Consider the following 26107-nt stretch of genomic DNA (forward strand, 5'->3'; position numbering starts at 1 on the left):
ACGAAATGCAGCCGCGATTTGCTGAATTGCCGGAGCAGCCAGGAAGCCGGTGTGTGGGCCGCCTTGCCTCCATTTTTCCCGGGTCAAATGAGAGCAACTCTCAATATAAAATTGAAAATAGGAGGAATGTTGTTGGCAAGTGTTTTAGTAATAACCATTGACTGTCTGCCATTATGTACAATAAATAAATAAAATATTTACATTCATTTATAAAAATTGTGGAAAACAGATGAGGAACTTTATGTTTGTTTATGTGGTCAGTGAGACAGCCAGCGCCCCAGCACGAGTCTACCACAGCACCACAGCACCACAGCCTGCCAGGCTGTATACACCAGGCAATGAGGCAGCCAGCGGCCCAGCACGTGTGTACCACAGCACCACAGCACCACAGCCTGCCAGGCTATATACACCAGGCACTGAGGCAGCCAGCGGCCCAGCACGTGTGTACCACAGCACCACAGCACCACAGCCTGCCAGGCTATATACACCAGGCACTGAGGCAGCCACCGCCCCAGCACGTGTGTACCACAGCACCACAGCACCACAGCCTGCCAGGCTATATACACCAGGCACTGAGGCAGCCAGCGGCCCAGCACGTGTGTACCACAGCACCACAGCACCACAGCCTGCCAGGCTATATACACCAGGCACTGAGGCAGCCACCGCCCCAGCACGTGTGTACCACAGCACCACAGCACCACAGCCTGCCAGGCTATATACACCAGGCACTGAGGCAGCCAGCGGCCCAGCACGTGTGTACCACAGCACCACAGCACCACAGCCTGCCAGGGTATATACACCAGGCACTGAGGCAGCCAGCGGCCCAGCACGTGTGTACCACAGCACCACAGCACCACAGCCTGCCAGGCTATATACACCAGGCACTGAGGCAGCCAGTGGCCCAGCACGTGTGTACCACAGCACCACAGCACCACAGCACCACAGCCTGCCAGGCTATATACACCAGGCACTGAGGCAGCCACCGCCCCAGCACGTGTGTACCACAGCACCACAGTACCACAGCCTGCCATACTATATACACCATGAACAACTCCACACTCATTTCTTCCTTTGCTTTCTCTTCAAGCACAGCAAAACCACAGCCAGAGCAGCCAGCTCGTTGGAGGACGATTCCATCTTGATTGTTTTCGTTGTGATGCAGCGGGCCAGCGGGCCAGCGGCTGCTCTCCACCGTGTGAAGGCTTTCGGCTGACCAGCCGGCTGGAAAAACAGCCCCTGCAAACCCGTCTTAGCACATCACCCCACACTGGCAGGAGAGAGAGAGAGAGAGAGAGAGAGAGAGAGAGAGAGAGAGAGAGGGCTGCGGAAAGAGAGAGCAACAAGGAGAGAGAAAGAGCCGTGAGCCGCGCAGCAAGAGCAGCGCCGGGCAGCAGTGACACTCGAGGCCTGCCACACTCACCGTCAGGGGCGGCGCCAGCAGGGCCTGCAGCCTATCCGCGATGGAGGAGGCCTCGGCCCAGGCTGCTGGGAGGCTGGAGTCCCCCGAGGCTGCAGCAGCAGTGCCCGCTGCCTTCAGGGCTGCCTGTGTGGCAGCAGCGGCAGCGGTGGCGGCCTGCAGGGCTGCGCGCGATGCCTCTGCCACCTGAAACACAGCGCGGCAGTGAGGCGGTGTGTGTGTGTGTGTGTAGGGTACTGTGCAAATGGAGGGACGTGTGGTGGAGGCGTGGCCTGAGGTAAATGATCTAGGCAGGAGTGTTAATAATGGTGGTTTGAAGTAAGTGTTTGTAATTAGTTTAATACTGTGTACCACTGTGTAACTCAACAAGTGACTGATGAAGTGTTGACGCGCTACTTGGAGTTTAATGTTTTAACATTGTTGTGGAGTAAAGCACATGTTTGGGACTACAAACACTGTGTTGTATGTGAGTGTTGTATGCACAGCTTGAGGTGTGCTCAATAAACTCACTCACTCACTGACCGTGGCCAGAGGAGTGACCTGCAAGCACAACAAGTGTGAGGCCACACCCACCCTGGTGACGGTGGTGACGGCGTGGACGTTGGGAAACACTCCCAGACACCCCTCTGTCCTTCTCCACCAGAAGGTCTGTGTCCTCAATGACCTCGTAAGCTTCCTGCCGTGTTGCGGCCGTGCGCAGCGACTGTAGCGCGGCGTGCAGCTGCTGCTCCTTCTGCCGCACCTCCTCCTGCCTGCCCTCTACCCGGGACTCCTCGCGGTGCACCGCCTCCTGGGCACTCTTGCTCTGGTCCACCAGAGTCTGCAGCTCGTCTTGCAGCCGCTGCTGGCGACTGCTCCAGCCACCGAGGGTTGTCAGATACTCGGCCAGCTGGCTCTGCTCCTCCTGGCAGGAGCGGATGGCAGCCAGGACCTTCACTTCTTGCTCCTGCAGCAGGGACTGTGCCTTCCTGCTGAATCCCGTTGTCGCCTTTGGTGCAGGCCGTGTCACTGGTGGGGCTGCCTGCTTCCCTGGCTCGGCTGGCAGAGAGGCCAGTCTTCTCAGTCTCCTGATAAGGCCCTCTGTAATATAGGAGATGGGGAACTGGCCCGCCTCGGGCACGGCGTGACTCGCCCGGCAGTAGGGCACGTGATGGCACCCTGCTGCTTCAGTCCGTCAATGCACGGCGAGCACACTGTATGGCCACAGGGCAGGTTGCGTGGCCGCCAGAGGGTGTCGTCAAAGGTGGTGAGGCACACTGGACAGTCCTCCACGTTGTCATCCTGCAACAAAGAGGCGGCGTGAGGGACTCACTCCACCCAGCTCGGCACGCTCTCCACATCAAACACCTCATGCTGCTGCTGCTGCTGCTGCTGCTACTGTCAATCTTTCCTCCACCATTAACCCCTAACCTTCATGTTTTCCCCCTCATTCACAACCATTCATTTAATATGCATGTATATATATATATATATATATATATATATATATATATATATATATATATATATATATATATATATATATATATATATATATATATATATATATATATATATATATATATATATATAATTCCAATACTGCTGAGGACAACACTCACCATGGCTCAAACTCCTGCCTCTGTGTTGCTGGCCTTCCTTCAGGCTGCCTGCCTCTGTGTTGCTGGCCTTCCTTCAGGCTGCCTGCCTCTGTGTTGCTGGCCTTCCTTCAGGCTGCCTGCCTCTGTGTTGCTGGCCTTCCTTCAGGCTGCCTGCCTCTGTGTTGCTGGCCTTCCTTCAGGCTGCCTGCCTCTGTGTTGCTGGCCTTCCTTCAGGCTGCCTGCCTCTGTGTTACTGCCCTTGCTTCAGGCTGCCTGCCTCTGTGTTGCTGGCCTTCCTTCAGGCTGCCTGCCTCTGTGTTGCTGGCCTTGCTTCAGGCTGCCTGCCTCTGTGTTGCTGGCCTTCCTTCAGGCTGCCTGCCTCTGTGTTGCTGGCCTTCCTTCAGGCTGCCTGCCTCTGTGTTGCTGGCCTTGCTTCAGGCTGCCTGCCTCTGTGTTACTGCCCTTGCTTCAGGCTGCCTGCCTCTGTGTTGCTGGCCTTCCTTCAGGCTGCCTGCCTCTGTGTTGCTGGCCTTCCTTCAGGCTGCCTGCCTCTGTGTTGCTGGCCTTCCTTCAGGCTGCCTGCCTCTGTGTTACTGCCCTTGCTTCAGGCTGCCTGCCTCTGTGTTGCTGGCCTTCCTTCAGGCTGCCTGCCTCTGTGTTGCTGGCCTTCCTTCAGGCTGCCTGCCTCTGTGTTGCTGGCCTTCCTTCAGGCTGCCTGCCTCTGTGTTGCTGGCCTTGCTTCAGGCTGCCTGCCTCTGTGTTGCTGGCCTTCCTTCAGGCTGCCTGCCTCTGTGTTGCTGGCCTTCCTTCAGGCTGCCTGCCTCTGTGTTGCTGGCCTTCCTTCAGGCTGCCTGCCTCTGTGTTGCTGGCCTTCCTTCAGGCTGCCTGCCTCTGTGTTGCTGGCCTTCCTTCAGGCTGCCTGCCTCTGTGTTGCTGGCCTTCCTTCAGGCTGCCTGCCTCTGTGTTGCTGGCCTTCCTTCAGGCTGCCTGCCTCTGTGTTGCTGGCCTTGCTTCAGGCTGCCTGCCTCTGTGTTGCTGGCCTTCCTTCAGGCTGCCTGCCTCTGTGTTGCTGGCCTTTCTTCAGGCTGCCTGCCTCTGTGTTGCTGGCCTTCCTTCAGGCTGCCTGCCTCTGTGTTGCTGGCCTTGCTTCAGGCTGCCTGCCTCTGTGTTGCTGGCCTTCCTTCAGGCTGCCTGCCTCTGTGTTGCTGGCCTTGCTTCAGGCTGCCTGCCTCTGTGTTACTGCCCTTGCTTCAGGCTGCCTGCCTCTGTGTTGCTGGCCTTCCTTCAGGCTGCCTGCCTCTGTGTTGCTGGCCTTCCTTCAGGCTGCCTGCCTCTGTGTTGCTGGCCTTCCTTCAGGCTGCCTGCCTCTGTGTTGCTGGCCTTCCTTCAGGCTGCCTGCCTCTGTGTTGCTGGCCTTCCTTCAGGCTGCCTGCCTCTGTGTTGCTGGCCTTCCTTCAGGCTGCCTGCCTCTGTGTTGCTGGCTTTCCTTCAGGCTGCCTGCCTCTGTGTTGCTGGCCTTCCTTCAGGCTGCCTGCCTCTGTGTTGCTGGCCTTCCTTCAGGCTGCCTGCCTCTGTGTTGCTGGCCTTCCTTCAGGCTGCCTGCCTCTGTGTTGCTGGCCTTGCTTCAGGCTGCCTGCCTCTGTGTTGCTGGCCTTCCTTCAGGCTGCCTGCCTCTGTGTTGCTGGCCTTCCTTCAGGCTGCCTGCCTCTGTGTTGCTGGCCTTCCTTCAGGCTGCCTGCCTCTGTGTTGCTGGCCTTCCTTCAGGCTGCCTGCCTCTGTGTTGCTGGCCTTCCTTCAGGCTGCCTGCCTCTGTGTTGCTGGCCTTCCTTCAGGCTGCCTGCCTCTGTGTTGCTGGCCTTCCTTCAGGCTGCCTGCCTCTGTGTTGCTGGCCTTCCTTCAGGCTGCCTGCCTCTGTGTTGCTGGCCTTCCTTCAGGCTGCCTGCCTCTGTGTTGCTGGCCTTCCTTCAGGCTGCCTGCCTCTGTGTTACTGCCCTTGCTTCAGGCTGCCTGCCTCTGTGTTGCTGGCCTTCCTTCAGGCTGCCTGCCTCTGTGTTGCTGGCCTTCCTTCAGGCTGCCTGCCTCTGTGTTGCTGGCCTTCCTTCAGGCTGCCTGCCTCTGTGTTGCTGGCCTTCCTTCAGGCTGCCTGCCTCTGTGTTGCTGGCCTTCCTTCAGGCTGCCTGCCTCTGTGTTGCTGGCCTTCCTTCAGGCTGCCTGCCTCTGTGTTACTGCCCTTGCTTCAGGCTGCCTGCCTCTGTGTTGCTGGCCTTCCTTCAGGCTGCCTGCCTCTGTGTTGCTGGCCTTCCTTCAGGCTGCCTGCCTCTGTGTTACTGCCCTTGCTTCAGGCTGCCTGCCTCTGTGTTGGTGCCACAACGCGCGTCCCACTCCGCCTCCTTGCTCCTGATTGGATGGAGATGCAATTAACCAGTTAGTCAAAACATAAGCTCACTTAAAGTTATAGTAAAATAAACTAAAGTAATGGCAAATAAATCTTATAGCAATGGAAGCCGTGTGGGGGCAACAGGTCGCTGTAAGGCTCTGGCAGACACGCCAGCATGCACCTTGTTGCTGTGGGAGCGTGTCAAGCCAAGGGTGGTGATGCTGACGTGTGCTTCATGTGGCTCACTCACGGGGGTAGACGCATTAATGAAGATCCAAAGGAATTAGTATTGAGAAAATTTGATGCGGTGAGAGGGGCAGCATGGGTGGATGAAGAGCAGCTTCAACACCTATGTTTCTCCGCGTTACCAGCGCCGCCAGGTGATGCTGCCAGAGGTACTACGTGTTCACTCCACCGCCAACACTCCACAGGCGAGTCAAGACAAGAGTGATAAGATTACTACTTGTATCACACCACTGGCGGCGGGGAGCTGGGGAGGTGGCCACTGGAAGAATCGCAGTATCTGATAATTTTAATCGCCCCCCATGTCGGGGAAAAGCTGCCACACTGATACCCGAAGCAACTCCCGCCTTGTCTGGCAGCTGACTTTCATGTCACTGCTGAACTGACCGACCATCAACGTGAACAGCACAAACATTACTTTTATTCCGCTCTATAGAAGTATTCTTTCCTTAACATTTGAATAACAATTACCTCTCAGATCCGTGATGGGACAAATGCTCCTCACCGAGGTGTGGTCCTCTTATTGATGAGATACTGTCCTGTCTGTTATGAGTGATGCAACACATCACTGTCACTGGCGCCGCCACGTTGTAATGTCGTGTTTCTACTTTGCACGGTGTTGGTGAGTCCTTAATCTATAAGACTGGCTTTTGTGGGTTCAAGGGAACGCTTTAAGTTTCTATAATTTTTACCTAATTTGTGTTATTTACATACATTTACACTCAGACGATCATATACGACTTACGACAACAACGAAAAAAATACGAAAATAGTTTCATCTCTCTTCAAATAAATTTTATTAAATATCTGGAACACTTCACATTACACTTCCGATTCAAATCACTTCACATATTTAATACTCAATGATAAATCACATCCTACACAAACCTGGCAGGTAATATTCAATGAGGAACACACCCCACACCACCCAATCCCTCTCTGTCAAAATATAACACCAACATTTTACTGTGATTGCATTACAACTATCTGGTTCTACTTACTGGCACTGTGACAGGGACCTTGCCCATCTTGACCCTCTCTGGTGTAGCTTGTCTCTCTGTCTGCTTCTGTCTATTCCCGTCTCCTACACCTTGTAATATACACGTGATGTTATAGCGACCTTTTGTCCCAACAAGGCTCCCGTTGCTATAACATTTATTTTCCAGTAATTCGATCATACGGTTCATTTTCCTGTAACGTTCAATAAGGTTAATTTTCAAGTAGGTATATTAATTTTCTCAAACTTTGATCATATGGTTCATTTTCCTATACTTTCCGCAAGGTCCACTTTCAAGTAACTCTATTTTTCTTCCCATACTTCGATCAGACAGTTTATTTTCTCTTAACTTTCAATAAGATTCATTCCTGAGTAGCTTTGGTAATCGCATCTTCTAATCAGGAACAAGAAGGCGGCGGTTCCTATGGTGTGCCGGCTGTCCGTGTTGTCCACATCATCTGCTCCTGGTGACCTCTGCTTCCCTCGTATACTAATTCATTGATGGCCTCCTGAGTACCTCTTCTTGTAATCTTGTGCTAATCTCCGGCCCTGTTAGTGTTGTGATGACTCACCGCACCTTGTTGTTCTTCTCGGTGGCCACGTCTCGCCTCTTCTCTATCAGGGTGGTGATACCTTCTTGCTACCTGCTGTCGTGTTTATCATCTTCTTCCCTCATTCATTCTTTCTATTTTTATATTTCCTTCTTCATTTCTTCATTCTTGTTTCATTCTTCTTCAGATCAGAAGTTAGGCATTCTGTGGTTTCCCTGCATGAGCTGTTTGCTTCCTGAGGGGTTTTGACATCTACAAAAAGATGTGGAAAAGTGCAGGGTTGTATCATCAGCATAAGAGTGGATAGGACAAGAAGTTTGGTTTAAAAGGTCATTGATGAATAATAAGAGAGTGGGTAACAGGACAGAACCCTGAGGAACACCACTGTTAATAGATTTAGGAGAAGAACAGTAACCGTCTACCACAGTAGCAATAGAACGGTCAAAAAGGAAACTTGAGATGAAGTTACAGAGAGAGGGATAGAAACCGTAGGAGGGTAGTTTGGAAATCAAAGCTTTGTATCACTCTATCAAACGTTTTTGATATGTCTAAGGCAACAGCAAAAGTTTCACCAAAATCTCTAAAAGAGGATGATCAAGACTCAGTAAGGAAAGCCAGATCACCAGTAGAGCAGCCTTGACAGAACCCATACATACTGGCGATCAGATATAAGGTTGTGAAGTGATAGATGTTTAAGAATCTTTCTGTTGAAGATAGATTCAAAAACTTTAGATAGGCAGGAAATTAAAACAAGAAGACATAGTTTGAGGGATTAGAACAGTCACACATTTTAGGAACAGGCTGAATGTAGGCAAACTTCCAGCAAGAAGGAAAGGTAGATGTTAACAGACAGAGTTGAGTTTGACTAGGCAAGGTGCAAGCACAGAGGCGCAGTTTTTGAGAACAATAGCAGGGACCCCATCAGGTCCATAAGCCTTCCGAGGGTTTAGGCCAGTGAGGGCATGGAAAACATTATTGCGAAGAATTTTAATAGGTAGTAGTAGTAGTAGTAGTAGTAGTAGTAAGGAAAACATCACTGCAAAGAATTTTAATAGGTAGTAGTAGTAGTAGTAGTAGTAGTAGTAGTAGTAGGAGGAGGAGGAGGAGGAGGAGGAGGAGGAGGAGGAGGAGGAGGAGGGTGGAGGAGAGAGAGGAACGAGCCCTGAATCATCCAAGTTAGACTTTTTAGCAAAGGTCTGAGCAAGGAGTTCGGCTTTAGAGATTGATGTGATAGCAGTGGTGCCATTTGATTGAAATAAAGGAGAGAAAAAAGAAGCAAAGTTATTGGAGATGTTTTTGGCTAGTTGCCAGAAGTCATGAGGGTAGTTAGATCTTGAAAGATTTTGACACTTTCTATTAATGAAGGAGTTTTTGGCTAGTTGGAGAAAAGACTTGGCATGACTTTGGGCAAAAATATAAAGTGCATGAGATTTTGGTGATGAAAGGCTCAAATGACTTGTGTAAGCCACTTTTCTATCATGTATAGCACAAGAACAGGTCGTGTTAAACCAAGGTTTGGAAGGTTTAGGCCGAGAATAAGAGCGAGATATGTATGCCTCCATGCCAGACACTATCACCTCTGTTATGCGCTCAGCACACAGTCAGATTAAAAAACTGAGCATCACATCTTCAGAGTATGTGTGTGTGATGACAACTTGCCAGTTTTTGGTGCCTCCCATTGCAGTAAGCCAAGCATCAGAGCTTTGGTCTGTGGGGTTTACAATTCATCATTTCTTTCTTTTTTTTTTCTTTTCTTTTGCAGTGCAAACCTTTCCACCACTTTGTGGGATTTTCCATCTGTTACATGACATGACAATTAAAAACATTCAGATTTTGGAATTTTGGACAGAGAATTCTCAATTGTGCCAACAAAATACAGTATTCACCTGAACCACCTGTCAGTCACAAGGCTCCCAGTGAGGTGTGCTTGTTCCTGAGTCATGGAAGTCCCCCAAGGTTTCTTCCACTTGCTCTCCGTGTTACCACCTGCAGGGAAAACGCACACATCAATACTCCTGCTGCTTTATACATGTTTGACTCACAACTTAGTCTAGAATTTAATCATTCACTACAACATTACACAGCATGGAATGCACAGCTGAAAACATTTATATGCACATTCAAGAAAGGAAACAATTAAAGAAGCAGATTGTGCAATTTCTAGCCAGTATAGTGCATAGACATGGCTGTGAAAGAAAAGAAATGCTTCATGTTGGTCTGGGAGTCAGGAAAGATGTGGTAGGACAAGATGGATAACTAATTTTTTCACACCCTCGTCTCTGGTAAAAGTCACTCACAAAAATGATGGGCCCAGGGCAGGTCTTTTTCCACTCAACTTTCCACATCTTCTAATCTTTGGTGGATTAACTTAACAAGTAAAAGTTTCCATACGAAGGGCGGCAGTTCACTCAAAGGAAGGGGATCAAGTAAATCCATTCACACCTTTTGGCTATGGGCCTTCCCTCCCCTTCATCTCTCTCTCTCTCTCTCTCTCTCTCTCTCTCTCTCTCTCTCTCTCTCTCTTTAATAGGCTGTTTGGATAACTATTTCACTCGAGAGAGAGAGAGAGAGAGAGAGAGAGAGAGAGAGAGAGAGAGAGAGAGAGAGAGAGAGAGAGAGAGAGAGAGAGAGAGACACACACACACACACACACACACACACACACACACACACACACACACACACACACACACACCTCTTGAGGATTGCAGTCAGGTGACACAACCACCCACATGCAGATACACACCCACTCAGTGGGCAGAAGGAGGAATGTGTGAAATTGTTAGCTAAGGTCTATGTGTGTGTGTGTGTTTACCTAGTTGTATTTACCTAGTTGTGACACGGGGGAGAGGAGCTAAGCTCGTACTGTCCCGTCTCCATAACTGTTTTTATCCAACTTTTCCTTAAAGTCATGAATATTTGTAGCACACACCACTTCCCCTTCCAGTCCATTCCATGCCGCTATGCTTCTATGAAGGAAGCTAAACTTCTTGATGCCCCTTCTGCAAGTGATTATTTTTAGTTTTCTTCCATGTCCTCTTGTGTGTGTGTGTGTGTGTGTGTGTGTCTTTTCTCCCATCTCTCTCTCTCTCTCTCTCTCTCTCTCTCTCTCTCTCTCTCTCTCTCTCTCTCTCTCTCTCTCTCTCTCACACGATTGATTCCGAAGGCCACAAAGATGATTAGCAGAGGTTTTCGTGAGTGTTTCTCCTGTTAGTAATGTAGGAATGTTAATTTGTCACTAAAACCATAAAAAACATCCTTAAAAACCTGTGCCACTTCGAATAGAGCCTTTTAGAAGCGTGTTTCTCCCATCAGTAGAGTAGAAATGTAGTTATTTATTTACATTTTATATATAACACACACACACACACACACACACACACACACACACACACCACAAGGGCAAAGATGGAAACACAGCTGATCAGGCAGGGAAGTGTTATAAGAGATGTACAAACGCATAGCAAGGCAAGGCACACAGCTTTCACACCCACCTCACACTCACAACACTCTTTCAACACCTTAACCTTTGTTGGGGAAGAGAAGCACTACTACCTTAACCTTACAAATACACTTATTATAGCTTATCTCTTACATATACCAAGACAAGGCACACAACTTTCACCGTTACTCTCACCCACAACAATCTTTCAATGCGTTAACCCTTGTTGGGGAAGAGAACCACTAAAATATTATCTCCTACAAATATATTCAAACACTCACTCAACACACAACACCTTAGCCCTTGACGGAGACGAGAAGCGCTCCTACCCTAACCTTACAAGAGCACTCACTACAATCTTATCTCCTACATATACCAAAACACACAATTTTCACCCTCACACTCACTCAACACTCAACACCTTAGCCCTTGACAGAGACGAGAAGCACTCCTACCCTGATCTTACAAGAGCACTCACCAAAATCTTATCTCTACTCCATTTATTCATCCATACACCAACCTGGTAACTCCACACAAGACTCGAAGCACCACAGTCATACACGTTCATCTATCTATGCCACAGTGACTCTTGAAGTTGGTGGAGCACAGAGTGAACCGAAGGGCATCAGCTCCACACTCTGGGATGCCTGTGGGGGAGTTCATCCTGATACCAGTGAGTACCTCTTATGCATTCAGGCTCCCCTCCACCCTCTCGCACAGTACCTGAGGGCATGAAGGGGTGGTGAGAGGATGAGAGGCTACGAGGGAGAAGGGAAGGGATGAAATGTGATGAAAAACAGAAGAGAACACAGATGAGCAGGAAAATTGAAGTAGAGAAGAGGGAAAAGAAGAAAAGAGAAGAGATAAAAAGACAAAGAAGGAGAAAAGAGAGAAAACAGAATTATAAACACAATTTTTGCCATCACATCTAAAAATCTCTCTCTGTCTTTAGCGCTCCTTCAAAAAAATACACTTGCTAAGAAGCTTTCACAGATATTCATGTATCAACTGCTGTCCAGATACTGCTCACCACACCCAATGAACATCAGAACACACTCCAGCACCAGCAAGTCACACACCTCCAGGGACGCCCCATTGATGACATCTATCACACTGCCCCAGGACTTGGACATCTTGTGGCCGCCACCATCACACAGGAGGCCATGCAGCAGCACAGTCTGGGGAGGGAGGGTCATATAACAGGTGATATAGCACAGGCAATACTGGTAACAATTAATATCAAATTATATGAGGAAGGAGAGGTAACACGCAGGTAGTCAATTCTTTCAATCTATCACCACCTATAAACATTACTAGCCTTCTGAAATCTCCATCTTTTTATCAAACAATTAGTAATGCTAGAGTTTACAGTATTAACAGATATTTTAGTTATATACCAATGAAAATATGGACTAATTACACATCTACAATTAGTTACCTGAGTTTCTGATAACACTAAGACAAAGGAACAAAAACAAGATCAATAACAGAGAACAGGACCAGGAGAGCAAGACCCAGATGGCCTCACCTTAAAGAGAAGCCTCCCTGTCAAGTTGAGTCCCAGCATGACCATCTGAGCCACCCAGAAGAGGATGTCATGACCCGTCTTCACCAAGGTCGTTGGGTAGAAGCGAGCAAGGTCAGGCATGGTCTCTCCCCTCCCCTGACCCGGCCAGCTCAGCGAGGCAAAGGGAAACAGGCAAGAGGAGAACCAGGTGTCCAGAACATCTTCCTCCTGCTGGGTGGACATGGAGGCCAAGGGTATGCCTGGGGAGGAGCACAGGGTGAAGACGGAAAGTTGCGATTATTACCGTAGCCGTCAAGACTTTTATTATCTATTGCTACATGAGGTTTATTATTTTAATGAGGGTTTGCACACACACACACACACACACACACACACACACACACACACACACACACACACACTTGAATGATATAAAATAATGCAGTTTTTCCTCACAGAAATATAGAAGGGTACCCAGAGTAGGTTAATAAAGGTGATACAGACAAGGACTGCACCTCAACTGTAGGGAAAACTACAATTAGGTACAGCTTTGCCCCACGGAAATACTGATAACAGGAACACACTATGAGATACAACACAAAGAATGTACATCAACTGAAGGAAAAAGAATAAAAAGTAAACATTTCTGCCATATATTAGACCATCCAAACTAACACTAGGTAAACACACACCTTCCTTCTCCACAGCCTTCCGCCTTGCATCCTCCTCCAAGCAGCCGCCACCCACACCTCCCAGCCGTCTGCTGCAGTGATGTGGTACACTGGGATTCTGTGGCCCCACCAGAGCTGCTGGGAGACACACCAGTCTGTGATGTTGTCCAGCCAGCTATGCCAAGCCCTCCTGTGCAGCTGTGGCACCAGGTTCAGACGGCCGCTCTGCACAGCCTCGGACGCCTCCTGTGCCAACTCCTTGCACCAAGCGAACCTGTGTAGACATGAAAGTAAGCAAGCAAGTGTTTGTGGCTAATTATAATACTCAACATGCCAGTATCATCTGCAGCATCACCATCTGATCACCACTGGGGCCTCAGCACGGGCTCAATGACATCCTGCGTCCTGCTGCAGCGAGGCACCGTCATGGGGTGGGCGTGGCACCCTCTGTACAGCCTCAGTGCCGACAGGGCCGACGGCACTGCCCCCCGCGCCTCAAACCTCAGCAAACCCTGTGAGGGGAGTGAAGCCCTGTTATGCTTAATAGTGAGGACAGTAGTGATGATGCAGTTAATAGTTTAAGACTTAATGAATGGTATTACTGGATCTCATAAACCACCACACCTCAGTCTTTGTGGTGGTAAACAGTGCAGACAACAGTACTGCTACAGTTCATCATTATCAAGACTTAGGTCAGTCTTTGTGGTGGTAAACAGTGCAGACAACAGTACTGCTACAGTTCATCATTAGCAAGACTTAGGTCAGTCTTTGTGGTGGTAAACAGTGCAGACAACAGTACTGCTACAGTTCATCATTAGCAAGACTTGACAAATACTATCACAGCTCAAGAACCACAATGAATATTATACACCTTTCATGCATCTAAGGCCTACGCTCTGAAACATCTCGGCGCCAGACCTCCACTATTTCAAAAGGGCTCTAGATGAAGCTACACAGGTTTTTAAGAATGTTTGTAAGGTTCTAGTGACACAATAACAACATTTCTATATTATTAACAGGAGAAACACTCTTGAGAACCTGGCTAAGTATCTCTGTGGCCTTGAAAAAATACTCATCATGAAATAATATGGGTTTTCAAGAATGTTTTAATGGTTCTAGTGATAGATTAACAACATTTCTACATTATTAATCTTGAGAACCCAGTTAGGTATCTCTGTAGCCTTGAAAAAATACTCATCATGAAATAATATGGGTTTTCAAGAATGTTTTAATGGTTCTAGTGATAGATTAACAACATTTCTACATTATTAATCTTGAGAACCCAGCTAGGTATCTCTGTGGCCTTTGCAAATAATCTTGGTGAGAGCAAAGCATTTCTAAACACAGGCTCAATTTCCTCTCCCTGACCTCAAACTCTGACACAATATTGGTGACCTTTCCACTGCTGTCAAGAATGGAGAGGAATGGAATGCTGTATCTCTCCCTGACCTGACAGTCCTCGTGGCTGTGTCCTGGCGTGACCTTTACTGCACCTGTGGATGGATGTCCAGGTCACTTTATTTACCTTTCATCATAACAAATAAGGAACATATTAAATTAATGCCTCTGCTTCTCAGTATATGAAATTACACATGAAACTTGTGTAATTTGAAATGCTGAACTAACGGTTTTGGTTTGTCGTCTTAAATTTGTACGTGCAATCTCGACCTCTTTTATAAGAACGCGAGAAAATAAGAGAAGCCTAAAAAATATAATTATTCTCTATCTATCTCACTTACCACAAAGATAGATTAACTGAAAACTTTAACAAATATGACAGAACACTCAAAAGAATCACTGCCACTTTCATCACTGCCTTTAACATCATCACCTTCCACCTACAACACCAGAAACCTCAACAGACATCACCACAAGCATCACTACTCGTAATCATTATTCTCTGCCAGTCACACCTGCACAAAGGAAAAACTAACTAAAAACATCACTATAATTAATTTGACATCTATTTCGCCTACCAAAAAGAAAAAAAACAAGTCAGCTACATAGTCAGCTACATATAAGTCACGAGAGGCGGTACAACCCTAAACCGCAAGGTATCGATTCACCTGTCACCGAATACCTGCACAGGACAGGTAAGGATCAAGGTGGTCCTAAATATGAGGCGGTCAAACACCAGGACTCTCAAGAACCCAAGGCTGTGAAGACTGAGAGGTCCTCGAGGCAGAGCGCTTCACGGAAAAGAAACCGATTCGTTAACTCTGCTGAAAAGTTTGAGGCAGCAGCCGTCGCTGCCAATAAGCGAGGAAGTTAACACCCGAAACCAATAACGTGGCAGGACAAACACCGTACATAATCCTGTCACTACGCGGGCCGACCAATACCCGACCCCCCTCCTCCAGCAAGGCGCCGCCCCCCCTGAGAGAGGCAACCTCGTTGAGCACGTCCGTAGGCTCAAGCGCTTCGGAGTCTTATCTCCAATGCTTTTAATAGGTTCTAACCAAAGTTACTGAGATTTTGAAAGTATTCTTTTTATGACTCTAGTGAAAGTTTAACAAGGATTCTGTATCACAAATGATGAAAGAGAACTCATGAAAACCTGACTAATCACTTCCATACCATTTAAGACTAGTTCTTTTGATCGGCCGATGCGTTTGAGAATACAGGCCAAAGTGTTTAAGCACAAAAACATTGTACGTCTTCATTTGTAATTTATGTAGCATTTAATCACACCATAAAAGAGAATGTGGTAGTCTGCGAGCAAAAACGTAGCTGGTTCGTCTCACCGTAGCACATTCACACCTTCCATTTTAAGTGAAGAGTTATACGTGATGAAATAACCATGAGCCACAATCTCTCACGCCCTCACTAAACTTTTCATCACTTCGCTGTCATCGCTCACAAGAACCAGTGGAAGTCGCTGTCCTCGAATATTAAACACGCCCGTCGGGAGGGATAACAGATAAACATATCCAGTGCGTCACGGTAATTCACCTCGCCACAATGCTCTCAATGTAATTTACGGATCAATTTACATACGACAATTTCCGCCCATACAATTTCCATGCGCTCGACAGTAACTTATGACAAGCAGCAGCAGGGGGTCGAGGAAGGGGTTCGGGAAGCGATTACCGTCCTCCTGTCCATATCACCAGAGGCGCGGCGCGGCGGAGCTTCCTTCACATGGTCAGCGACAAGACGCGGGTGGCGGTAACATGCAAGAGGTGGCATGTCTGGTGGGTGGCAGTGGGTGGAAACAGTGGACAGGCTAATCACGTTTCATGTCCAGTCTTTCACGACCAAATTGTCTGGAAAGTGAATTATATCCGCAGCAGTCGTGGTGTGTGTGTGTGTGTGTGTGTGTGTGTGTGTGTGTGTGTGTGTGTGTTTGTGTGTCCGTGTGCGCGCGCGCGTGCGTGTGTGCATGCGTGCGTGCGTGTGCGCGCGCGCGCTCAGTCTTTCAGCTAGAGAGTACGTGAATGCATGCTTGTGTATCTATTCATCAACTCTCTCTCTCTCTCTCTCTCTCTCTCTCTCTCTCTCTCTCTCTCTCTCTCTCTCTCTCTCTCTCTCTCTCGGGCCGTCGTAACGGTTGTCTCGGGGGATCGTCAACAACCCTTGCACAACCAACCTCTCTCTGCCCCACTGCCTTCCACGTGACCGCCACAAGCCGCTCCATAGCCTCCCTTCCCCTCCTCGCCTCTCATGGTATCTTACCCTCTGTTTTCATGCCCGTCATTCCGCACATTCTGAGATACCTGGCTTTCATCCCTCTGCCAGGTACATTTTTAAGTTTATTCTTCTATTTGTACCTCGCAAAAGAACATAGAGCCTCCCATTCTGGTCTACGTTCACTCTCTGCACATACATACGCTTCAGTCTTGATTTTTATTCTGGGCGTAGGTTTTGCTCTATCCCTCCTCCTACAAGAACACCTCGTCTATTTTCCTGATTCTCCACCTCTTTCTTCTATCCAAGGGCACCGTCACTCGCTCTGCTGGAAGCCTTTATGACCTCCAAAAAAGGGTTCCGCCCTCCACTACCTTCCTCTCGCGCGTCCCTAGAAACTACCTCCACAGACGTCCAGGTGCTGACCTCACTGGAATGTTACTTTATGATCGAGAGGGCAATGGCGTGATGCCTGAGGCGGCTGTGTTGGTCCGGTAGTATGTTGGTGACGGCACTGGTGGACGGAGAGAGGGAGGAAGGGAGAGAGAGAGAGAGGAACGTTATCACTCTCAAGGGTCGTACTCCTGAGACTCGTCCGAGGTCAAGTTGTTGGTCTGTGTTAGTTATTGCATGGCGGACGTATAGATTTTTCATTGCTACTCTTACACTGGTGGAATTCCCTAGGAGCAATAAAGGCAGAAGGCAGGAGTGATCACTGCAGTCCAGCCGGGCCAGCGGTACACGGGTTACAAAGGACTGCTGTGCCGACTTGAATGCATGGAAAGCCATAAAGCAAACCGGGTCTTGGTGATGTCATCTTTAGTCATACAGTCAGTAGTGGTCCGCGGTTCAATCTCGAAAAGGTTATATACAGCCAAGAATTCTGAACAGTTTCGGTGCAAGTCATAAAATCTGTTAGTCACGCATTCTTGAGAAACGGTGCTGCAATCACACACAAAATATTCTTCTAGTTAGCCAGCCACACGCATCGAGGGTCCCGCAGACTTCCATTTCCCTTACATTTCCATGAAATTTCAAACAAAAAGTACTCTGAAATTATGTGACACCTCTGTTATTACAGCTACATAACTACTTGAATTCGCTCAACCTGACTCACATCCCGAAGTGCCTCGCTATAACAAAAGAATGCGATGCACATACAAATACACACATACACATACAAAAAGCTTCACCTTCATGTCTAAGGGTCGAGCCTCAGGGCGACAGATCCTCTCGTGTAGGTTAGCTGTCCCGTGCATCACTTTGACAACCTCGTTACTGTAAGCCAAAACCGCGGCTCCGACTGTCCTCTCGTAAAACAGTGTTGAGGAGAAAAAAGTCATTCTCAGTGGCGGCGTGTGTGGGTCACTGGGCTGCCTCGGGGGACCGTCGTTCACAGATCAATAGCTCTCGCCGACGAGCCTCGAATTGGTTGTAGATAAAATTTTCCATTCCTAGAGTGAAAAGGGAAACAGGAATTCCGTATGCGAACCAGTAATTCATGGATATAATTAAAGGAAAATGATACCCGCTATTCCTCACTCCGCGACAATCTCACGCAGGAACTCCACTCGCTGTACGTTAAGTGGAGGATGAAAAAAAATACTGCAGTGTCTTGAGTGATGTTGTTTACTCATGCAACCGTGAGAAGCGTCTGGTTCGTCTTGCCAGCACTTGAGAACTTCCCATCAGAGATTTAACGGCATCACTTACACCTCTGGCATAAATAGCAGTCAGGGTTAGATGCTCCGCCTCCTGCGTCTGATAGTGTTGGCTTTTTACAGCGTCTGGGGCGTGACGAGCTTCCCACTCTATTACCCAAGTGGAGGGCGAGAGATCATATCCCCTTTTTTAACTTTCCCTGTGCGTTTGAAAGAGTCATTGCCTCCTACGTTCTTTTATTCTTTTGCTTTATTTAATTTCCTTACGAGATTAGTTCATGAAAGAAGCCCCCGGGTTTCCTCAGGCAGTAGTGATAGAGCGCAGACACTCACGCTTTAGGTCATTTTCCGAAATGTGAACGAAGTGTGCAGATTGGGAACTTACGAGTAGCAGCTCTACTAAGTGTCTAATATGTAAGCGACGAATGTCCGTCCTTGAGCTGTCAACTATCTTTACCCTCCTGCAGCTGTTGTTTTTATTGTCCCTGCGAGGCTCTAGGCAATGCGCGCGAGGTTGTACGAGCAGTCGATACCCGCTGATGACACCCGGGTGAGTAAACAACTTAACACTCTCCCTCATGGCCATTATGAGGAAGTCTTGAGTGAGGCAAAACGTGCTAACAGCAAAATAAACAAAGCAAGTCGGCGATGGTAAAGTTTGGATGTGTTAAGTGACTCCCGCACTCTTGCATCATCATGAAACTCTCAGCGAAGAGCAAGTTAGCGAGAAAACATTTGCACGCCATACGCATAAACTCCTTTCTCTTGCAAGCTGACTCTAGAATTTAGCTTCCTTTAGTATGTCAGCACACACACACACACACACACACACACACACACGTGAAGAGGATGGGACGATGCCGGCACAGTCAGCGAGTAAAAAATAAAACAAACACAAGGGCGAGTATTGTGACAGCTGGCGGCACCTGTCGGGGAACGCTTCTAAACCCGCCATGTGTGTCCACTGTCAAGTCTCATGAGCCTTGCTGCCTAACTCGATAACAATCCAGATACTGACAGTGGCACAGACACAGACTTAGGTACACAGGAACACATCGAACAAACAAACAGACCTTGACAGACTGACACAGGCATACAAACACCAAAAGACAACAAGACGAAAGCCAACAGACAGACAGAAGGGACAAACAAAAGGGACGACAGACTGTGATGCATTGAAACAAATACCCACGGAAACAGACAGACAGAGAGACGTCGGCAAAGACACAAACACACACACACTCTCTCTCTCTCTCTCTCTCTCTCTCTCTCTCTCTCTCTCTCTCTCTCTCTCTCTCTCTCTCGCTCTAATCTTTCCTCCTTTCCCTCATACAATCGTCCAAATGACAGACAACTTTCTCCTCATTGATTTTCTTGCATTAGCTCAGGCCCCAAAGCACCTCCGAGACACTCCACTAACTGCAAGCACCCACACCACAGTCACCCAATCGCACACTGTACCTTTACTATGACCAAAAGTATATATATAAAAAAAAAAAAAACGAAAGTCGGATACACTTCACCATAGACACACTCATTTCCCCAGCAAGGAGTAGAGAACATTATATATTCTTCCCCTCAGCCGCCAACACGCATGAGACACACCTGCTTCTGCATACTCCCCGACGCTCTCATTCCTACCTTTTTTTTTTTTTTTCTGCAAGAGTCAAGACAGATTTTTTTCCGCAAAGTAACTTCAGAAACTCTTGTGACTTTTACTTTTACTCTGGAACCATTTCCTTTCCGCCGCTGTAAGAGATCTGGAATGCGGGTCAGAATTAGACGGTCGTACTGGAAGCAGTCTTTACCAACTGCAGACAGTGGAAGGAATATGTATAAAGTATTCCACGAAAACATTATCAACGTGTCGCTATATTGTGCCGAGAGAAATATCATCGCAGCAGGATATTCTACGAGGAAATTAATATGACTGAAGGATGCTATCAGGGAATTAATTAAAGCATAATATTTACGATCAATATAGTATTTAAGATACGCCTTAAATTGAAACATATACAACCAGCAGAAGAGATAAGACGAATGGGGAGAAGGTAGATGAATGGAGCAGAGAAAGAGAAGGCGGTAGACGAAGGAAGAAAGGAAGAGGACGGAAGGAATACAGAGAGGAATGAACGTGTGTGGCCCTTTCCTGCCTCCTTCCCCACCTCGTTCCCTCTAGCCAAGGAAGCAGCGTCACCCCTGGAACGTTAATTACTTCATCGGCCACGTCTCAAAGGACCTCATCCCCGCCTTCGACAGTGATGCCGCCGCTACCTGGGCTCCGCGGCGGCCCGGCAGGTGTTATCTCGCTCCCCACACACGGAAACTCGAGCAGCCTCCATGAATGTAATCACCTGCTACTTGATGGTGATATATGAACGGGCGCCACATTCGTTACTCCGACACACAAACACACACACACACACACACACACACACACACACTCACACACACACACACACACACACACACACACACACACACAGAGAGAGAGAGAGAGAGAGAGAGAGAGAGAGAGAGAGAGAGAGAGAGAGAGAGAGAGAGAGAGAGAGAGAGAGAGAGAGAGAGAGAATAATAAACTAAATGAATAGAACTTAACGAAGAACTGGACAAATATAGATACGGAAACGAAACCATACGAGTTTAGTTCAGTTGTTTACCATAACACACACACACACACACACACACACACACACACACACTCAGACACATACACAGGCACACACACACACACACACACACACACACACACACACACACACTCAGACACATACACACACACACACACACACACACACACATACACACACACACACACACACACACACACACACACACACACACACACATTTCATCTTATCAGTGACTAGCACGGGTGATGTATCCCTCACCGCCCGAGAGTGTGGCGTCAACTCCAAAGTTAGTGAGTCGTGATATTACAGCGCCGATTACAGAGATCCAGGAAATGGTGGTGAAGGTGATTGTGCCAGTGATTGTGGTGGTGACTGTCGTGGTACTGGCGCTGGTGATATTGGTGATGATCATGATGGTTACTAATCTATATTCATTACCCTTTTAACTCCAGCCGTCATTCACAACACTATTTTTCCTTTTCAATATATGAGGTCGGTCGGTCAAGGTTAAAAAAGTGTATTTAAAAACCCACTCGAGTACTGCTTCATAAGAGAGAATAGAAATAGGAGAACCGTGAGAGAGAAAGAAAGGGAGAGAGAGAAGCCAGTTTAGTTCCTGAGGTGTCTTGATACTCCTTTTTCGAAACAGTTGAAGTCGCAGACAGGAGGAAATACAGAAACAGGAAAAAAAAACATTCCAGAGTATAAATGGCTTGCATAGAGATGTAGAAAAAAAAAAACAGAGGGCTAATTAATTTTTTTGTGAGGTACATAACTATTCAAAAGGCTTCAGTACAAAAAAAATTAATGTGTTACAAGTTATAGATAAATGTAACTATCTAGCAGAGAAAGGCTTTAAGATGACTAATGTCCCTTATTCATGATGAAAATTAACGCAAGGGTTTATGCCACACACACCCACACACGAAACAAGAATGAAGCATAAATCATGGGACTATAATTTATTGGCAGGGAGCGCATGACCTTACATTTCAATCAATTAGATCCATACACATTTAGGCGCGTGGGAAACACATTGCATGGGCCTCACGCCACCACCTCTGCGCCGCTCGTCAGCCAAAGAGGGGGAGGAGGGCGGAGGCTCTTGTACAAACTAAACATCCATTCATCTGTTCAGTCCATCCACCCATCCATCTTCTCTGTCAGTTCTGAATTTTTGCTTCAGTGTTTAAATTCTTTTTTCTTTTTTCTCCCTCTGTTTTCGTCGCGTAGTATATTTGTTGGTCTAGTTACCTTACTTATGTACAGATTCTAAGTAGTCTAAGATTACTCGTCCCAATTTTTCTCCCTTTATTATGAATGAATGAGACTTTTTTTTTTCAAATTCCGATCACCCTCGAGAAGTACAAGAAAATACGTGTTTTCTTTATTTATGAAAGTCACGTTTTATCTTAAGCTCGTACGTACTTGCTTCACATAACCACAGACTCTTTATGCATGACTTGTAGATACGGTATTAACAAATCTCCTAAGTTAATAAAAGCAAACCGTTTACTCATAAAATTTAATGTACGAAATGAGGAACAGGGAGCTTCGTGTTAAGATTCAATACGAATTCCACTACGAAAACTCCGATAAAATAATGAACGAATAAAATGAAAGAGAGAGACTTGATATGTGGGTAGAACAGACGATAGATAGAAGAGAGGATGGACTTACTGGCTCGTAACTCTTATTAGTATGACGTGTTAGACTCAAAATAGTTGATGATAGTTGTCTGGTGTGTGTGTGTGTGTGTGTGTGTGTGTGTGTGTGTGTGTGTGTGTGTGTGTTATATTATTCTTACAGCAAAAGGAAAAAAGAAAAACAAACAGACTCCCATAAATATGAACATTTTCTCTCTCTCTCTCTCTCTCTCTCTCTCTCTCTCTCTCTCTCTCTCTCTCTCTCTCTCTCTCTCTCTCTCTCTCTCTCTCTCTCTCTCTCTCTCTCTCTCACTTCATCGCTTCTCCACTGTGTATGCTAACCCAGTTTCACTTCACTTCCTCTGGCGGCGTGGGTATCTACTGCTGCTGCTATTCGCTCCTTCCCCGTCAACACCGCTAGGGGGCTGAGGGATGCCCGGCCATTAGCTCTGCTAGTGTTTACTTTCTGTAGCCTCGGTGTCAAGGGTAGCGAATGGAGGGGACAGAGCGAATGGAGGGGACGGACTGACTCGTAGTACAGTGCAAGGATGTTCATGATTATAAATAGACTAGTAATTTTCGCTCGATTCATTTTGTGTATTGGTGTAAGATCCGAGAATACTCGATTGTTTTTTGAGGATGTTCATAATTGCGAAGTTGATAGATTTAGTTTTGTTTCGATTTAACTTGTTTGTTGATGTAAAAGCCATAAATTTAATCAATACTTTTATTTTTTTACATTACTTTTTTTTTGTCTCCAAGCGAAACTACACACACACACACACACACACACACAGACACACACACAAACACTATCACTATTATAACCAATCGGTATCGTTTTCATTCTGGGGCTCAGTGCAGTTACCTTATTATGGAAGACAATAGGTATAGGCAAGCTAACTTTGAATAGTCTTTCATCGCATCCTTTGTCAGACTGGGCGAAATGCAGACCCGGTACAATTGGGGATCAGTTTAATTTCATCTACATTAATCACTTTTCATGTAGCTCTGATCAGCTTTCATATCCCGCCCCCTCTCTCTCTCTCCCTCCCTCTCTCTCTCCCTCTCTCTCTCTGGAACAACAAAGAGAAGTCCATATCACACTGGTCGGCCGAGTACGATAGCCTGACCTTCTACCACAAAGTTCCCGTCTGCTCAATAAAAGGCTTAGTGTTGACTTTACCTTAGCTGGATGCGGCGGTGTTAACGGCGGGGAAGATGGAGGCCGTGGCGTTAGGGGAGAGCACACCCATCATGAGCACACCAAGCATGGCCGCCAGCACGCTGTAAGGGAGGACAAGAGGCAAACTATTACGGTGGTGTTAATGGTACGAGTATGTGTGTAGATCGTGAAGGTTTGGTTGTTCTTCTGTCGGAACCTGCTATGGCTGCGAGGGTTAGCGGTTTGTCTATATATATTTTTTTTTCTACTGATTTACTCGTATCTGTTTATATGTCTGTTTGTCTAACTATCTATTCATTTATCTATCTATCTATCTATCTATCTATCGAAGTATCCCCACATCTATCCATTCACCTATTTAATTTGTAGCCAATTTCATTATTTTTCTCTCTCTCTCACACACACACACACATACACACACACACACACACACACACACACACACCAGTTACATAAAGCCCGAGTTGCGTATCGAATACCACGGAAGACTGATATCACTGCTGACTATCGAATATACACAAGAAATGGTCTATTCCGGAGGGTGTGGGGGAAGTGATATTGAAAGGCTGGCGGGCTTCCCTCCTTCACTCCCTCTTGCCTCACCGCGAGGGAAGAGGTGTTGGGGGAAATACAACGCCGCACTCAATCCTTCGGGGGAAATAAACTGCATGGAAAATCTATATAGCGTGACTCGAAGACGTGATATTGATCAAATTCGTCAGTTATGTAAAAAATAAAAATAAGTAAATATTAGTCATTTGTTTATAGCTAGTGTATGAGGGATCTTAGTTTGAGAAAGAGAGAGAGAGAGAGAGAGAGAGAGAGAGAGAGAGAGAGAGAGAGAGAGAGAGAGAGAGAGAGAGAGAGAGAGAGAGAGAGTTAAAATTTCTGTTAAAACTACTGCTCAACTACACAATATTTCTCTCCATTACACATTCCGTCTGGTCTAAGGATCGTGCTTCTCGTCGCAAATTCCTCTTACTACCAATTATCAGAAACGAAAGTTATCCGAAAGTTTCCTCTTTGGCGTTCCTAAGTAATTGACGATTACCGTGAGATTCAGTAAGACATGAAAGAGTAACACAAATATAGCGTGCAAGGAAGAACGCCTTTCACCTTCAACTCAAAGCCAAGATAAAGCAAGTATGAAAATTATGCTTTGAAAGTAATGCCGAAACAGAGGGAAATTCTCAAAAAGTATTTATTTCCAGTATTGCTTACATATTTTGAAGACCTGAGAAAAAAAGAGTCGTGGTCGTTCTTTTTGGTGTCTTAAGTATGTCCTCTATAAAATATCACAGGTTAAGTTTTCAATTTCTTATTTTATATTTGAGACAAGGTAAAATAAAAGCTTCAGACTGGTTTGCTCTTTTTTTTCGAGTTTCAATCCAATAGTTTCTCTCCCTCCACGGGTGTTTGAGCGTTAAGGCTGCGTCTCCACTGAACCGTGGCGTCTTGGCAACTTACGAGTACAATGAAATGCTTTTATATTATCAGACTAAGGTAAAGCGAGCTTACGGAGTTTAGTCCTGCGCAAGCTGCCACCACCATTAACCCGAGCGTGCCCCATCACTCCTGACCCGCCATCACATTGCACATCACTGCAGCCTCGATCCCTGCCCCCAGATGACACCCACCACTCCGAACCGGTCCCGTCCATTACGATTTTTCCCCTGGCACCATCAAGCTCTACTCACCACTCACCAATCAAACATGGCTTAGCAAAGGGATTCAGCCACAAACACGCATCAGGACCTCGTGTCGACCGTCAGCCACACACTACCACTGCACGTCAACCTTTTCACAAGGAAGCACATTCATAAAAAGTACCGTTTTAGTTAAATTTCGTCACACACACACACACACACACACACACACACACACACACACACACACACACACCAACAATTAGACATGAAGGTCGGATCAAATATGGCAGGAATGAGAGGAGAGGGTGAGAGTTTTGACAGCAAGAGGAGAAACCAGTGAAAAAAGTGGTGCTCAACGTTACGTCACTGTAACTAAATCAACCCTCGAGACACTGATGCGTACCACCTGCGCCCACCAGCCTTCAGAAGAGAGGGTTTCTTTAAGAGTGACTGGATATGTATTACTTTAAGAAACCAAGTACAGTGTTTCGAATTAGCGAGCGACGTAACATCTTAAGAGTTCAAATGCCGGTGATTATGGAAAGCTTCCGACTGTAGGTTTTCTATTAATGGCACCCAATGCGTAAAGAAGGGAATATGTGTAGAATGTAAGTCGGAAAAATTAAGTTTACGGTAATTTGCGGATAATAGTGTGCAGGTGTTAAGTAAAGTTACATGAAACAACACAATTTTTTTTTCTTAAGATATGCTCACCAATATAAAGCCACATAAAATAGCACCAGTTTCCCTAAGACATTTGTAGCCGCATAAAGCCGCATGTAATAATAACAGTTTAATTCAGACATTTGAAACAACATAAAGCTTCATAAAAATAATAAGCTCTTCTAAGATTTACAGCCCTTTGCAACCACATAAACTTATAGCAGCTTCCTTATAATATTCACACACACACACACACA

The 26107-nt window shown here is 46.7% G+C and overlaps 3 protein-coding genes across 8 annotated transcripts in view; all 3 read right to left on the bottom strand.

Moving 5' to 3' along the window:
• LOC135096954 (peptidyl-prolyl cis-trans isomerase B-like) overlaps positions 1 to 26107 on the bottom strand; it is a 76597-nt gene that overhangs the window by 17103 nt on the left and 33387 nt on the right. For 5 of the 6 annotated variants that reach the window (XM_063998723.1, XM_063998722.1, XM_063998724.1 and 2 more), the window contains exons 1-2: positions 3019 to 3153; positions 1421 to 1603 (exon numbers count right to left, since the gene is read on the bottom strand). In XM_063998723.1, coding sequence (XP_063854793.1) covers positions 1421 to 1603; positions 3019 to 3021 — 186 coding nt within the window. In that variant the 5' untranslated portion in view covers positions 3022 to 3153. Of the gene's footprint in view, positions 1 to 1420; positions 1604 to 3018; positions 3154 to 26107 lie in introns of those variants that run through there. The other variant, XM_063998721.1, reaches the window with a different exon arrangement.
• Positions 5262 to 12939, bottom strand: LOC135096957 (uncharacterized). The gene is made up of 6 exons (XM_063998727.1): positions 12807 to 12939; positions 12136 to 12374; positions 11687 to 11785; positions 11128 to 11330; positions 9052 to 9151; positions 5262 to 5394 (listed from the first exon to the last, which is right to left on the bottom strand). Exons 2-4 carry the CDS (start codon positions 12355 to 12357, stop codon positions 11292 to 11294), a joined length of 360 nt encoding a protein of 119 aa, XP_063854797.1. The 5' UTR covers positions 12358 to 12374; positions 12807 to 12939; the 3' UTR covers positions 5262 to 5394; positions 9052 to 9151; positions 11128 to 11291.
• LOC135096956 (uncharacterized) overlaps positions 14170 to 26107 on the bottom strand; it is a 29680-nt gene continuing 17742 nt past the window's right edge. Inside the window, exons 5-6 of the transcript XR_010265225.1 lie at positions 23539 to 23639; positions 14170 to 14278 (exon numbers count right to left, since the gene is read on the bottom strand). The gene's annotated coding sequence lies outside the window, so the exon portion shown is untranslated. The remainder of the gene's footprint in view (positions 14279 to 23538; positions 23640 to 26107) is intronic.

The sequence above is a fragment of the Scylla paramamosain genome, unplaced genomic scaffold (assembly GCF_035594125.1).
Source record: "Scylla paramamosain isolate STU-SP2022 unplaced genomic scaffold, ASM3559412v1 Contig9, whole genome shotgun sequence".
Classification (NCBI taxonomy): domain Eukaryota; kingdom Metazoa; phylum Arthropoda; class Malacostraca; order Decapoda; family Portunidae; genus Scylla; species Scylla paramamosain.